The sequence below is a fragment of the Pochonia chlamydosporia genome, chromosome 1 (assembly GCF_001653235.2).
Source record: "Pochonia chlamydosporia 170 chromosome 1, whole genome shotgun sequence".
Lineage (NCBI taxonomy): Eukaryota > Fungi > Ascomycota > Sordariomycetes > Hypocreales > Clavicipitaceae > Pochonia > Pochonia chlamydosporia.
This window is the reverse complement of record NC_035790.1, coordinates 2,970,417-2,985,839: the sequence shown is the minus strand read 5'-3', so window position 1 is coordinate 2,985,839 and position 15,423 is coordinate 2,970,417. Positions and strand designations below refer to the sequence as shown.

Sequence of the window (15,423 nt, the reverse complement as noted above, 5' to 3'; positions counted from 1 at the left end):
CCAGGGATTCGCAGGACTTGGTCAGCTTCTGTTGAGGATTAAGCGCCGCATTTATTTGCCGGCGTCGACCTTGGCAATGTAGGCAAGGAGGTCGAGGACACGGCGGGAGTAACCCCACTCGTTGTCGTACCAGGAGACCAGCTTGACAAAGTTGTTGTTGAGGGAGATACCAGCCTTGGCATCAAAGATGGAGGAGTTGGTGTTGCCGTTCATGTCGGAGGAGACAACGTCGTCCTCGGTGTAGGCGAGAATGCCCTTGAGGGGACCGTCGGCAGCGTCCTTGATGGCCTGCTTAATCTCCTCGTAGGAAGCACCCTTCTCGATGCGGGCAGTCAGATCGACAACGGAAACGTTGGCGGTAGGGACACGCATGGACATGCCAGTGAGCTTGCCGTTGAGGTCGGGGATGACCTTGCCGACAGCCTTGGCGGCACCGGTGCTGCTGGGGATGATGTTCTGGGCAGCACCACGGCCACCACGCCAGTCCTTGCCGGAGGGACCGTCGACGGTCTTCTGGGTAGCAGTGTAGGAGTGTACGGTGGTCATAAGACCCTCAATAATGGTGAACTTGTCGTGAATGACCTTGGCGAGAGGAGCCAGGCAGTTGGTGGTGCAGGAAGCATTGGAGATGACATCGGCCTTGCCGTCGTAGGTCTTCTCGTTGACACCCATCACGTACATGGGGGCATCAGCAGAGGGAGCAGAGATGACGACCTTCTTGGCGCCACCAGCCAAATGGGCCTTGGCCTTGTCGGTGGTGGTGAAAACACCAGTGGACTCGACGATGTACTCGGCGCCAGCAGACTTCCAGGGGATAGCAGAGGGGTCACGCTCGGTGAAGAACTTGACCTTCTTGCCGTTGACGACGAGACCATCGGCCTCCTTCTTGATGTCGCCCTTGAAGACGCCGTGGGAGGAGTCATACTTGAGCATGTAGGCCTAAGCAGCGAAAAAGAAGGAATCATAGTCAGCAAAAAAGGCCGTATTCAAGGAATTGCATGCGAAACAAGGCTATTTTGAGCGATTGAAAGAAATGCAATGGAGCTGCCAATCATGAGCTTCTCGCAAACCAGTCAGTAACGATTGAGCTGCGATTGCGCAGCACATCATCGACCAACAAGTGCAATTGACCACAAGTCACAGCGCTATATCGAGTCCTAGCTCATCGTGTTTCACAAATTAAAATAAACGACAATGCGAGTCAACAATTGAGCTCCGGCGAACTATGTTTCAAGCTCATCTATCTGCATTGTGTCGAGAGGGGTAGTAAGAAAGCGTAGTAAGAAAGCATGCCACATGCAGCTGTCACAGGCACAGACCAGACTGGCGACCGAAAACAGGCAGTCGTGGGGCAACAAGTCTGTCCGGCCACGGCCGCAATGTTGAGACACAAGTGTGTGTTGGGGCGTGCATAGCGTTGCGTTGTGAAGGAGGGGCAAAAGGCAAATGCGTGGAAAGGAAGGAAGGAGGGGGAGGGGCAACAAAAAAAAAACAGCCCAGCCAAGGTCAAGCCAAGACCAGCCGGGCACTGCGGCACCCATCATGTCATATCAAGGACGACACAAGTGAGGAGTAAATTGGAAAGCTACTCACAGCGTATTCAGTGTCGATGAAAGGGTCGTTGACGGCGACGACCTCGATCTCGGGGTGCTCGACAGCGTTGCGGAAGACGATGCGGCCAATACGACCGAAGCCGTTGATGCCAACCTTGACAGTCATGGTGGTTGTCTGGAGAGAGCTAGAGCTTCGACGTCAGTATGGGAGCTGGGCTGAGCTAAGCTGTGTCGTGCAATGGGTGAAGATGGTGTAGATGTAAAGGAGCAAGCAGCTAGAGTCGATGCTCGAGCTCTCCTCAATCAAATGCATCTGCAAGCAAGTACTTACCGAAGTAAATGTCTTGAAAAGAAAATGGTCAAGTTCTTGAAGAACAATGTATGATGGAGGGAGAAGGAAAAGGAAAGGGAAGAAAGTTTGGAGGGGAAGGGAAGGAAGGAGGGAGAAAAATAGTGCTCAGATCCAATGCGCCTGTCTGGTCTGGTCCAGTCTGGTCAGTCTGCCACTCTGGTCTGCTGGTCTGGTCTGGTCTGGTTTGGTCTGGTCTGTGTGGTCAACCAGCAACGGACCAGACATCGACCACTTGAGCAGGCAGTTGATGTCTGGTCTGGTCGGATCGGAGACGTCAAGGTGCAAAGCCAAGTTGGTCAAGTCCGGTGGGTTCAATGCTGCTGGTTGCTGGTTGATGGTTGCTGCAATCATTGATCCCTGTGCCACATCTTGGAACATGTCTAGTGTCTGGTGGTCTGGTTCACGTCGTCAGACAATTGTCATGCATTTGCCGCCAATATATCGGCTGCTATGATTAATACAGCAAAAGTTAATATATTCAGATCACACCATTACCGGCCACTTCGGTGAGCAATTTGCTGTCGGCGCAGACACCTTTTTCGCCTTTATTCAGAGTCATCACCATTGCCATCTTGCCTCGTCTCCCTTCGCCTCACGCCCATCTATATGCAACCTCGTCCCATCATCCGCTATCGGGATGTTGCCTCCCATTTTCTTCTCCCTTCCCTCCATGTCCGAATGACGCTGTGGTCCGACAGCTGCGCCGCCTACAGACTCAAATAGACATGGACACTCAAATCAAATCCCGCCATCAAATATGCTCCGTCTCGCCTCATGTCATGACCATGGTCTTGTAAGTGGCCCATCCTGGTCAACCGCCACTTCTGCATGCACCTCGACGCTAGACTTCGCCAGCCGTTCTGCTTCAGTTATACAATCGCGTAGCATACAATACTGTATCCACGGAGTAATTTGGTGAGGAATCCATTGAGCTCCAGCCACTGATGTCGCTGCAAACCATGCAAGTGTTGTCTGTTCAAGTCAAGTTGATTGCATGCTCCACACTCAGCCCGATCAAATGCGTCTTTTTTACGGATGCAGCGGGGACGTCACAGCCTCCGGATCCATGCCCAGGTCTAGTACTCCGTACTGGTAGGGTAATTCTTTGTTAGTGCCTGGTCTGGCTAGCATTCTCACTCACTCAGGTCATTCACTCAACAAGCATTTTGTCTTGTCACGCTGGCAGGCAAAAAAAAAATATTAACATTAAAGGTACCCGCATCTCCCGGTTATCGCCGCCCAGCGCCAAGTACCGCCGCGGTAGAACCAGTTGGCCTTATCATACAGATATGGTCGTTGTCCAGTCCATGTATCCAGTAATAGCTATGATAAATCACTCAAAACGTGCCTCCGGTCGCGGTGACGACTTGCTGCTGAGTCAACCAGGCACCAGGTGCGAGAAAAACAGGCACGTCCACAGACAGGTCTCTTCTGGTCCAAAATCGTAGCAAAGCCAAGCGCTCCCAGCAATGGAACGGCTTCACGATGGCCTCAATCTGATTCCGGGGTGGCCCCCTCTGATCGCATGGGTGCGGCTCGGATGCATAGCGGGAAATCGTTCATCTGCATTGGCTATTTGGCCCGTTTTGCCCAATCTTTCCGGAGCTTCACGGCTGCAATAACCCCAGAGCCGCCCACAACCGCGTCCGCCCGGGGCAGTTTCGGGAACACCAGGAACCAACTTCTCGTCGTCCCGAGCTTCGTCTACATGGGATACAAGCTCCTCGGAAGCTTTCAATCGTAAATATCCACTTGTGCCGGGGCACGCACATGCCGATTCAACTTGTGGCATCGGGAAGATGTTCTTGTAGCCCGCTTGGCCAACTGTTGTGCCTCTTGGCCCTTTTTGCTTACTCTTGCTCTTGATCGAATGTCTCCACCATCGTGTGCAACTATCGCAGGTTTACTCCTACATAGTAGACGACGAATCCGCAGAAACTTTCAATGTGGCTCGTGCTCCTGCTGTTTGGCTGGCTGCCAGGTAGGATTTGCAGCCTCATTCTCAACACACAAGACGCGGTCCTGCGCTCTCGGGGGTGAAAGACCAGCGAATGACGCCAGGCACTTTCGGCCCGTATAAAAATCACGACGCAAAAGTCGCCTCCGTTGTCCAAGCGTCATCATCGCCGCCAACGAGCCGGAATTCAATGCCCTTGGCAAAATAGCCAGCGTCCTGCCATGCTTTCATGGTCGCTTTGTCAAATGGTCCTTGCTTCGCTCCTCCATCACGGCCATCTGTCCACCGAAACTCCCATTGCTGCACTGGCTCAACATTTGCATCCTGCTGGATGTCTTGATGCCGTGATGCAGGCTCAACCCAATCCTTTCCGGTCTCGCGCCGGTATGCCCGTATTAACAGCTCGCGATCCTGGTCATAAACCTCTTCGTAGTCACGGCTCAGCAATTTGTCAGCTGCGTCTGTAATGGAATTGATAGATTCCTTGATTCTGGTCTGTTCAGGGTCTTGGGTAGCATCCGTGGTGTCCGTCTCCATGTCTTCGGCGCCCTTGTTCATCTTCTTGAGTTTCCATTTGGGAATCTTTTTAGTCTTTGTCTGACCTTTACCCAATCTGGCCAGAGCCTCGAGCGGCGACTCCGAAGGCTCCAACAGCAGAATCAGCTTCTTCAACAGGTCAGATGCAAGAACTTCAGCTTCTTGGAGTCGTTGCTGACGCGCTTCGGCGGCACGTTTCTCATGCGCAGCAGCAGCCTTCTTCATATCTTTTTTGCTCAGGCCGTCTAGCCAGTTGTCGTGCACAGCATCTGGGTCGCCAGCTTTGCGTACATAGTTTCCAGACTGATCAAACTGGCCTTCTTCCATTTCAGCCTGCAAGTTGAATGCTTCCACTTTAGGCGCGTTTCGCTTCAGACCACCTGCTCCAACCTCCTCGTCCACGTCCTCCTCCTGTGCTGCCAGCTGTGCTTCCACCTCGTCGTCTTCACTTTCTTGGTCGTCGAGCCTTATGCGTCCGCCGCTTTTACTAGTGTGATCCTGACCGGCAATTTGTGTAGCATCGAGAAATCGGACGTCCTTCCTCTTCTTTCCAGACTTGTCAAAATCGCCATCGTCTTCGTCTTTGGGAGCATCCGCTTCAGCGGCGACTGCAAACATGTCGTCGTCGTCATCGTCATCGTCATCGGCTTCTGCGCCATTGGCTGCGGGACCTGACCCTGCGGCGTCGTAGTTGTCAAGCTGTTCGTTGATGTCGACTTTGCCCTTCTTGCGGCCCGCTGCCTTGGCGTTGAAAGTTTCGTTGTCTGAGTCACTGTCGTAGCCGTCCAGGTTGACTGCACCTCGTTTTGTAGCATTTCTGCCACCTATAACATCTGCGTCAAGGATGGCATCCTCCTCCCTTGAGTCTGGAGCTAATATGGATGGATTTCGGACATCGAACTTTGCATTTCCATCGTTGTCGCCTGCTTCATTGTGGTGAGTGCGAGCAAAGTCTTCGCCGGCTCGGTTTGGTCGCGCCGCAGAATGTCTGGACGACATGGTGCAGTAGCTGAAGAGACCTTGGCTTTGTTTGGATACGTTCTCGAGGCAAGCCAGTTATCGGTCGACGGCACAAACCCACGCCGAGAAGTGGCTTAGTTGTAAAAAAGAGTGCAAGTTCGCTCTGGCAATAGAGTAGCTGTTGTCTGCGTAGTTGAGTGTTGTCGATGTGAAATGTTTGGTAACTTTGAAGCTGTGGCTTCGAACTTTGACTGGTCTACTCCCCGTAGTCCCAGCCATGATTGATGTCAGCCAGCTCCAGCTCCAGTCTCGCCTGGCTGGTTTTCCGCCACCTTTACACCCAAAGACTGCTGAAGCTAGAGCCACACCTAGTCCCTTGTTGGCGCCACTTTCTTGTCATGTCAACTTTGACCTGCGTCATTCACAGAGCTGCCTTCATGTTCACATTGACATGAATGTCTTCTGGTCCCATCTTCTACCAGACCACCACCCCACATCATCCCAAGACCCAGACTTCAAGCTTCGACCAGACATCACCTTCACATTTGGACTGCGACGACTGTTGACAACAGCACCAAACTGGGATTTCTCTGCTCCTCTTCCTCAACCTTCTACATTTCCGAGGCGGGCACACCAGACTTAGGGCCACCTTGGGTGTTGATTGATTATCGAAGCTGCACCATTCCCACCGCATTGCAATAAACCTATCAATCGTCCATTTGCCCAGCCCGTCACAATGGTAGGCATTTCTTTTCCACCCTTCTACCCACCTCACTAACTAGAGATCAGTTTCAACCGGGGTTTGGTGGTGGCTTTGATCCGGCCAACCCGGAGCATCTCTACAATATGGCCCGTGGTCGAAGACCGATAATCCAGCGATTCGATGAATACTACAGGTGCTATCCCGTCGTCATGGCCCCCGGTGCGGAGCGACCCGAGCTAAACTATGGTTCAAAAATCATTCTACCCCCATCAGCACTGGACAAAGTTTCAAAGCTGCACGTGCAGTGGCCACTGCTGATGGAGATGATTAACGGGGAGAAAGGAAGGCATTCCCACGCTGGTGTGTTGGAGTTTATTGCCGAGGAAGGACGAGCATACATTCCCCAGTGGGTCAGTTATATATCCAAACACTGGTAACTCGCTGTCCATACGCTGACTGAATCGCACTACAGATGATGGAAACGTTGGGTATGGAAGTTGGGGATATGATTCAAATCAGAACGACGTCACTCGAGCTGGCCAAAATGGTCAAACTACAGCCACAATCAGTCAACTTCTTGGAGATTAGCGATCCAAAAGCAGTTCTTGAGCGGGCATTCCGAAACTTCGCCACCCTGACCAAAGGCGATGTGTTCAACTTTGAGTACAACGACGAGATATACGAGGTTGCCGTATTGGATGTGAAGCCAGAAACAGACAAAATGGGCGTCAGTATGATTGAAACGGACGTATCAGTCGAGTTCGCACCGCCCGTCGGCTACGTCGAGCCAGAAAAGAAGAGCGGCACCAATACACCCGGCAGTACTCGAGGCGGCGTTCCAGTCGGAGGAATCGTTCACGGACAAGGCACCATGGCCCAGGCCATCGGCTACAGCTCTATTGCTCCATCAGTCACAAGTACTCCCACCAACTTTATCGGCGAAGGTCTGCGGCTCGCCAAGAAGGGCAGCAAGACTTCGACGCCCAAACCTGCGACACCCGTTCCTGCGGAACCGGCTGCACCCAAAAGCCGAACAGGGGCACCAGCACCGCTACGTCTAGCACCCAATAAGCTCTTCTTCGGGTATGAGTTTAAGCCGTTAAAAACGACGGAGGAGAAAGAGCAGGAGAAGGAAGACGCGAAGCGACCACACTTTGCTGGCCAGGGACAAAGTCTGCGCGGAACAGTCAAGCGAAAGGGTGAGGGGGACGAAAAGAGCAAAGCGCCGGATAAGAAGGGTCCAAGTGAAGGTTACAGACTGGACGGCCGTCGTCCAAAGTAATATCTTCGATTTCTTTTGGCGTTTAGGATGTGAGGGCAGGATCAGGATCATTGCGTCACTAGATGCCATAAAGACGCATGAATTGATTTCATTAAGTAGCTCATTTTGCCTGTAAAGCCCTGTCACCACCCTTGCTGCTTCCGTTGACCCTGTCTTTCCATTCACCAAGCAGCTATGCCAGTAGCCCGAAATCTCATCCCCATCCCTATACCCTCATGCAGTCCATGCACCATGCCTTCATCCAGCTGACCATATTATCCTGCTCGAGTATTGCCACACCAACATCTACTTCGCCTTCCTCTTGGAAGGAGATTCCTCCTCCCCATCCGCCAGCTTTCGTTTGTCCTTGACTGGTGTCACGGCCTCGAGCTTGCCAGCCGGAAGATCATGCCTCTTCTTGAAGCCGCGAAGTATGACCTTGGTGAAGTGCTGTCTGTGTACTTGTCAGCGGTGACGTCTCAATGAAGGGAATAAGGTAGAGTGGAGAGAACGAACGAGATTGCATCTTTGGTGTAGTTGTGACCAAGGTGGCACATGATTTCGTGGATTTCAGGCCATTTGTAGGAGGTGGTTGAGCCGCCTGTGAGGATTACGGCCATGCAGAGGTCGAGTTCGTGGGAGGTGTCCCATTTTTTGGAGGAGGGCATCGTGTTGGTTGTTGGTTGGATGGGAGGTGAGTGATGTTTTGGTGATAGATGTGTTGTGTGATGGGTTGGATGTTTGGTGAGTTGATATTGTGTGCGATGAGTGGGATTTGTTGGTCAGTGATGTATGAGGGAGAAGTGTAGAGGATGGGGGATGTTGTTGGGTTGAAAGAAGTGGTAGGTTGTAAATACAGAGGCTGGGTTGATATCTGTTGACGTCTGGTGTTTTGACAGCTGTGCGGTTAAACTGTGAGTATAAAGTGAGCTAGATGGCAGCTGGCGGTTGTGAGGGTGGAGGTGGTGCTAACGGGGGTTGTGAATATGTTGGTTGAGTTGTGCTGGGCGTTTACAGTTGGGAGTTAAAAGTATTTGGACAAGAGAAAGGTATTACGTATCATGTTACATGCTAACACATGCCGAGATATATCGGCGTATACTTACTAAAATATCTTAGTGTACTTGGATATGTTAGTGTGTACTTGGATAGAGGCAAATACTTTTACCACAGACTGTACATGACGGCTCTGCTTTCTGGTAGAGGTCCAAATTTTCATTATGCATTTACATGTCAAAGTTGTCACAAATATCTGATGTTCATTCACAGGCATCCGAGGCAGCATTAAAGTAGATCAAATAGTCCATTGTTTGCATCCTAGTCTCAGTATCTCTCCTCCCTTAGCAATTCCATACCAACCATCGCACTTTCAAAACCAACCATCTCACTCTCAAATCCTACCACGGTTTACATCTCACCGTCATCAGTGTTCTCTGCCCTAAACAATTAGCCACTATTCGTATAGAGTAGAAACAGAAGACATACTTAGCTTCCACCTTGGGGCGCTTGACATCAGGCCCATCATCCTCGTCATAGTCCTGCTTGATATAGATCTCGTCATCGTCATCCGAGTCCTCCACAATGGCAGGGGACTTGGCCGGTGTTGCGGTCTTTGGGGCACGAGCCTTGCGCTTCGTGGGAGTGGCCTTGGTAGGCGTAGAAGCGGCGCTCTTGGCCGCCTTCTGGGGAGAGTCCTGGCCGCGACGGAGTTTCTGGATGTGCTGACTGTGAGGGGTGTGTTAGTTTATTGGTATTTTTCAGTGTGTGAATTGGGGTGTGATGTGAGATGAGTGGTTACTTGATGCCGCTGTAGGTGGTGTGGAAGCCCTGCGACTGCATGTGCGTGGCTAGCTGGGTGATGAAGCCTTTGTTTGGCTTGGCTACCTCGATCATGGCGCGGAGGAGGCCACGATGAGACTCTGCGTCCCATTTGTGGGTGGTGGGAGGGCGAGACATGGTATGTAGGTCATGTGGGTTTGGGATGTTGGTAGTGTAGAGTCGAAGTGTAAGAAGTTGTAAAGGTAGAGAGTGTAGGGATGAAATGTAAGATGATGTAAAGGTAGCAAGTGTGAGGATGAGGTGGCGTGAGAGGAGGATGTATAAATAGAAGAACGGTGTAAAGGAAGAAGTGAAAGTGAGGGTGCGGTTGTGTGAGAGGAAGGTATATGAGTGGAAGAAGAAGGTAAAGGAAGAAAGTGTAAGTGAGGGTGAGGCAGTGCGGGAGGAAGACATATGAAAGGAAGAAGGACAATATGTAAAGTGCAAAGTGCAGTGTTTAATCTGAACGTGTGTGACTGTCAGATATCCAAAAGCAAGGGAAACTGTACCGAAGAGCATTCTCCGTAAACGTATACTCGCGACCTCGCAGCTCCTCCATTATGTTGGATATCTGCTCAGACGTGAAAGTGACGTGGTTGAACACAGCCAGGAGGATATTCTCGTGGACTTTCTCATCCCACTTTGTCCTCATTGTCTGACGATCCATGTTGATAACAATGATGGCTCAATGTAGGCGTGCAAAGAAAGGATGTTGTAGATGTTGAGTTGAAGGGAAAAGTCTGAGGCAGAAGAATGGGTGGAGGTAGAAAATCGCAGAAAGTTGAGGTGAGTATGTTGTGAGATGCAGCAAGAGTGTAAAGTGAACGCCTAGCTACTGGCACCTTGGGGACATGTGCAGGATATGTGTACTAAGTACAAGGGAAGGGAGTGAAATGAGAACCAGAGAAATAAGACGCACCGGATGCCTTCCCAGGTGACTTCGTGCTGCATGTTCTTCATACGGGCGGCGATATCTTTGCGCATTTCGCCAGTCATCGCGTTGGCGTCGATGCTGACTTCGTAGAACGCCACGACGAGGTCGTGGAGAAAAGCTGGGTCAGCCCAGTGTCCGTTGGATTTGGCAGGCATGATTGCTGTTGGTGGTTTTGTTTGTGGCAAGTGTTGTGAGGCTGTAGTCGCTAGATTTGCTTTGTAAGAGATTTGCTTTGTAAGAGATTTGCCTTGTGAGTTTTGTGGGAGAGGCTTAGATGAGCGGTTGTAGGTCATTTAAATACGAAGGTCGTGTGTGCTCAGAGAGAAGAAGTTACAGCAAACGGTCCGGCATCAAAACAGAAGAGTGTTACAGGTGGCGGTCAAACGGCAACAAGCTCTGCCAGCTGCCTTGTATTCATGTTGATATTATTCACTGTGCCTGGCGGGCCCCAACTCGCTAACCAAGAAAAACAATAAGAACAGCAAAAAGAACTACTGTACACCTCTTCCAGGACCCTCAATACACTAGCCTATCTTTGTTCGTACACGCCCTGCCTTAATGTAGTATTGAGTATTATCTCCGGCACTTACACTTGACGGTGAGGAATTCCAGGAAGAAATCTATTGATATGCGTCATACCTCGCTTCAACTACCTAGGTAAAGCTGTGATAACGGTCAGCGTAAGGCTTCCTTCTGAGGTGACAACACATACTCTTCTGGATAACTACCGCCTGTCGCACCATTATGTGCTGCCAGCGCCAAGACCGCTTCGTCATCGAGAGGTTGTTCTTGTTCTGCCTCTTGTGTGTCTAGTTTCTGACGCTTGGCAGGATGTTGCTCTGGTTCCTCGGCGTTCGCTGCGTCCTGATCTACATCCTCGTCCATTGGAGTCCCATCCGTAGCGTCAGCCGTTTCCGTTGCAGTGGGAGCGGTGGCCGGCGTTCCCGTGGTCAAGGCAGTAGTTTCTGGTGTTGCGGCTGTGGCAGCGTCTTCTTTTTCCTTGTCATGCGGTGGCAGCTGTTGCTGTATTTGCTTTTGATCTGGTGTTTGTGCCTCCTGCGTCGTGCCCGGCGTGGGAAGTGCACCGGGGACAGGTATAGGGATTGGAGTGATTCCTGCGCCAGGTACTACATGTAGCGACTCGCCTTCTGCATTGCCGACAGATAGCTTCTTAGGTCGGCCTCTACCCGGACCTGGTCGTCGAGTAATGGGGTTCCAGGTTGGGTCAACACGGCGAGTTGTCTCTGGTAGAGCGGCAGCCTTGGACTCGGCCTTGTTTTGAAGCCTGCGAAGACCTTGAAAGTGTTGTCTGTGTTTTGTGTTAGTCTACATCAATGGACGTTTTATTTTGACATTGCATTTTCAATTTGTCATGAGATTGATTATACACAATGATGGATTGATGAAAACAGGGTAGTTGGGGCGACTTCACTCGAAGTTGTGGTTGTGTTCCATGTCGCGATAGGCCAAGAAAGAGGCACAAATGGTTGCCCCTGGATGGCAATTGCAGTCGCATGGCATGACAACGAATTCAACCCAGATAGGAACAACCCATTGACATATAAAGCGTTTAAGATAACCTGCACATAGCATAGCACAGGCATCAGACGCGACGAAGCGACATACCGACATCCTTCATTGGTGAAGCCGTAGCCCATGCTTCGCATATGGTTGCCAATGGTGGTCCACTCTCCTCCGCTGATAACGCCAATGTTTTTTACGGATAAAATAGTAAAAAACAAGTCCTTGTCCGCACGGTCATTCCAATTCTTGTGATTCATGGTGCCTTGCCTCAAAGGAGTGGGTCAGAGTCTGTCTGTCTCGACTTCTTGACAGACGTGTGTAAGTGCAAGTCGCGTGGTGGTCCTACACCCGAGTCGCGGATAGATGGTGTTAGGAGGCCGGCTGGAGCAATGGGAGAAAATGATAGTGTGATAATTATCAACGGAATTTGGGGGAGAACGATTGGGGGATGGATGAGCCTTTGAAGGCCCGTGCGTTGGAAACGGGGAACTTGAGCCGAGGCCGGGGAGTGGACCAACCAATGATCCGGACATGCAGGTGATGCAATGCACGAGATGGGGAGGACACTGTGACGGTTTAGTTGTCGCTGCAGTGATGCGATGGACTGGAGAAGACGGAAATGTTACTACGATGTCTGTTTAGGGGATTATCTCATGCGTTGCTTTTGATCGTTTCAGATATCGTCATGTAGACAATGTCGAATCACATGTAGCAATAGTGCGAAGCTGATGCTTGGGCTTAGCCGGTATTGACCCGGCGTTTAGCCGTACTAGGTTCACGGAGAAACGCTTGAAGCAGCAAAAAGCGGTTGCGCAACGAGACACGCATTGATCAATTACATGACGGGAATGACCGAATCCATAATGCAGCAGAGTGGTAGACAACATTATTAGCCAGTTCGCACTATATGCAAATAGAATGTCTATCGGGCATTATTGCAAGAGAATCTCAGTTGACATGGTCACAAAATATTGCCACCCTATACCATGTAAACCTACAGAATGCGATATGCTCATCCAACCTCCTTGACGTTGCAAACCCAGAGTCGCGACAGTCTCATGCACCAACCATCCGTGCAGTCACTCCGTCATCAACCAATGAATAATTCCATTCGCCTGGATGTGAGTGCCGATGCAGATGACAAATGTGACGCTTGACCACCGACGTCAAGTGGCTCCATGTGGCGGTGTAAGATACGATGCAATACGGAGGAATGATTGTCCAATGCCCAGCGATTAGTCAGTCAAGGGTTGGGCAAGGTGCCAAAGAGTAAACTTTGAAGGGGCTCGGAGGGGAGAGAAGTGCGAGTGCGAGCGACTCTGGCGCCAAACTCCCAAGCTCAGAGTCATCACCTCAACGACATGGAGGGACGAGGTTGTGAGACCCGACGACAACAAGGAACGACGCGAGGAGAGCCGAACGAACTGTGGAGGGTCTGTGGTCAAAGACAGGTACGTACCTTCATTTTAGCTCCTCACGTGAGTTCGCTCCTTGGACGTGGAACTGTGGCCAGCGATGGTGCAAAAGTTCGCGCCCCCCGTCGCGTCTCCCGACCACTTCACCCCATCCCCTCCAAGACGCAAATTGAGAACAGAGCCGCTGCACGACCGTAAAGGCAATTAAAACGGCTTTCAATGGTTTTCGGATGTCTTGTTTATACGTGCGCAAATTTTCCCCGTCTTTCAAGTCTTTCTGGAAGCCAAGATACAATTTTTCGCATCTCTTCCACCATGGTGATGATTTGCTGCGTCAGCCCCTCTTTTGACATGACGCCGTCGCTGCCTCAGCCAGACCACCCAGACCAAGACGCAAACATCGGTGTGATGCGTGATGGGCGTGTGCTGGGGCCCCTTTCCCACTTGTGAGCCGACGTATCCCTTGGCGAATGATGGAAAAATGAGAACAGAGTTTCACAGACGGTCCCCATTGGAATTCCGACACTGTGACGTTGGGAGGTTGCTTGATGAGTTGAACTACCACGGATGACATAGTCTATCGGCCGATTCCCTCGGCTTGGAAACCGAGCAATTGCTACCAGTAGTTTGCGCTGCATCTATTTGATAGAGGCCTGTCTTTATCAAGCGCAAACAAAAGCCTGGTAATGAAAGCTCCTCGTGGCAAGACTGTGGAGGGCGAACAAGTTGGGTGCGCAAGTTTAGCGCAGGTGCATCATGATGGGGTTCTGCCGGGGCTGACGGAATGAAAGCACCTCCAAGGATATCGCAGCTCACACCCCCCTCAGCATTTCTTTTGATTTATTATTTTGGATACTAAACGATGAGTCACACGGGGTTTCACTCCATGCCAAAAAAGTTCATCCCTGTCGTGGGATTTGCAGTCGCTTGATTGCGATTGCGATGGCAGTAATGTTGAGGTGTGTGGTTTTGCGACCATGATTGATGGCTTGGAGCGGGATTGTGCGACGGCGCCATTCAGTTTCGGGGCATGCTGCCTGTTGCTGCGGTAGCAAAGACGACGGGACTGGATTGAAGGTAGAGACTTTGCTGACTTTTCTTCAATTGAAATGCTGCTGCGCGATGGGTATTTTTTGTCTCTTTGAACGACAACCTGATTATTGCAATTTTTGGCCATCGCTTGTCTACGGGTAGGCGGTTTGGCGGTGGCTGATGGGCAAACATGATCAAATATGCGGCCGGCCAGGTGGTTTCGGTGGACCCAGGTTAAGCATCAGCGGAGCGGGGGCGCGCAGACAGGGGCCCCAATAGCGCTGCTGCATGCACTTAACGCGCTGTGACGGCGCTGGCTCTCACTGGTTATCGCTAACTCACTTGACAGTTCCAATGTTGCCACCAGACCATACCAGGCTTGGCCGGCTAAGTTGGTGCAGCCTTCCGCTCTGCTCTCTCCTCTTGCTGTCTGGTTTGCTTTCAATGTTCCCCACCCTCCCTTCCTTCCATGCCACACCAGACCCAAACATCTCCATCGTCTGCGTTTCCTCACCAGACATTTCTAACACTGTATCCAACTCCCATCCCAAACTCGGGTCTCGAGGCCCAGCCCTGTCACCCCCAAATGGCTGTAGCACCAGGCAACCATGCGCTTGGGAAGCACATCTCACACTAATCATTTCAATTTCGAATGCCGATTCGAGCCCAGATGCCCCAGCAGCGTCATGGCATTGGATCATTGCCTGGCGTTTGCGTCGGTTCCTGGATTCTTGCATCCCCATATCCAAGTCCATACCCAAGTCCAAGTCCATGTCGGTCTTCATCATCATTCACACCCCCCTTCACACCCCTGGTCAGCCCTTTTCCTTTGATCAGAATAGATGTGCCCACTCGAGCTGTTTTTGCCTGAGATCGATGCCTTTTTAAATCCAATCTTGTCCCCCAAGGCCAGAACTTTCATCTTCTCCTCTAAACTCATCATCATTCGTAAGACCATTCGTCGTCCTTGAGCCTTTGTCCACGCAAGGTATGACATACTTGTGAAAGCTTCTTCTTCAACTTCATCTCCACCCACACAAGATCTTAGCATCAGATCTACTCAGCACATTGTCTCGGCCGGAATATCAAGCTCTTTGTTGCATTAACCCATCCTACCACACTTGGCCAATCTCTACTCTGCGACAATTCCTCCTCGAACAAGTCCTTTAGCGCCGTCAAACTATCAACTTGACTCATTTCTGTCGCCTTGCCTCCTTGGTCTCCACAGCCTTTGAGTTTGTGTGCCTGCTGCAAACTGCTGAGGCGTCCCAAGTTGCCTGGTGCCAGTTCATGAGTGGTTATATCAACTTCTAGCCCTCTTCAGCCTGGCCTTGCTTCTCCCTCTTTCGTCCCTTGCCATCCTGACCCTCATCGGCG

At 51.2% G+C, this 15,423-nt stretch overlaps 7 protein-coding genes across 7 annotated transcripts; 2 read left to right on the top strand and 5 right to left on the bottom strand.

Moving 5' to 3' along the window:
* Positions 1–51: 51 nt before the first annotated feature.
* Positions 52–1,719, bottom strand: VFPPC_00755 (glyceraldehyde-3-phosphate dehydrogenase; the record flags this gene model as incomplete). Its single annotated transcript, XM_018280713.1, has 2 exons — positions 52–939; positions 1,594–1,719. The coding sequence occupies 2 exons, from the start codon at positions 1,717–1,719 to the stop codon at positions 52–54; spliced, it is 1,014 nt and encodes a 337-aa protein (XP_018148993.1).
* Positions 1,720–1,930: 211 nt separating this feature from the next.
* Positions 1,931–2,359, top strand: VFPPC_15216 (hypothetical protein; the record flags this gene model as incomplete). Its single annotated transcript, XM_018292969.1, has 1 exon — positions 1,931–2,359. One exon carries the CDS (start codon positions 1,931–1,933, stop codon positions 2,357–2,359), a length of 429 nt encoding a protein of 142 aa, XP_018148992.1.
* Positions 2,360–3,988: 1,629 nt separating this feature from the next.
* Positions 3,989–5,398, bottom strand: VFPPC_00754 (GYF domain-containing protein; the record flags this gene model as incomplete). Its single annotated transcript, XM_018280712.1, has 1 exon — positions 3,989–5,398. The coding sequence occupies one exon, from the start codon at positions 5,396–5,398 to the stop codon at positions 3,989–3,991; it is 1,410 nt and encodes a 469-aa protein (XP_018148991.1).
* Positions 5,399–6,095: 697 nt separating this feature from the next.
* VFPPC_00753 (ubiquitin fusion degradation protein) lies at positions 6,096–7,344 on the top strand (the record flags this gene model as incomplete). The annotated part of the gene is made up of 3 exons (XM_018280711.1): positions 6,096–6,098; positions 6,149–6,472; positions 6,535–7,344. 3 exons carry the CDS (start codon positions 6,096–6,098, stop codon positions 7,342–7,344), a joined length of 1,137 nt encoding a protein of 378 aa, XP_018148990.1.
* Positions 7,345–7,629: 285 nt separating this feature from the next.
* Positions 7,630–7,991, bottom strand: VFPPC_15215 (hypothetical protein; the record flags this gene model as incomplete). The annotated part of the gene is made up of 2 exons (XM_018292968.1): positions 7,630–7,777; positions 7,840–7,991. The coding sequence occupies 2 exons, from the start codon at positions 7,989–7,991 to the stop codon at positions 7,630–7,632; spliced, it is 300 nt and encodes a 99-aa protein (XP_018148989.1).
* Positions 7,992–8,730: 739 nt separating this feature from the next.
* VFPPC_17372 (hypothetical protein) lies at positions 8,731–9,279 on the bottom strand (the record flags this gene model as incomplete). The annotated part of the gene is made up of 3 exons (XM_022429085.1): positions 8,731–8,761; positions 8,809–9,048; positions 9,122–9,279. The coding sequence occupies 3 exons, from the start codon at positions 9,277–9,279 to the stop codon at positions 8,731–8,733; spliced, it is 429 nt and encodes a 142-aa protein (XP_022285898.1).
* Positions 9,280–10,724: 1,445 nt separating this feature from the next.
* On the bottom strand, positions 10,725–11,856 carry VFPPC_00750 (hypothetical protein; the record flags this gene model as incomplete). Its single annotated transcript, XM_022428188.1, has 3 exons — positions 10,725–10,728; positions 10,788–11,384; positions 11,702–11,856. 3 exons carry the CDS (start codon positions 11,854–11,856, stop codon positions 10,725–10,727), a joined length of 756 nt encoding a protein of 251 aa, XP_022284692.1.
* Between the last annotated feature and the right edge of the window lie 3,567 nt (positions 11,857–15,423).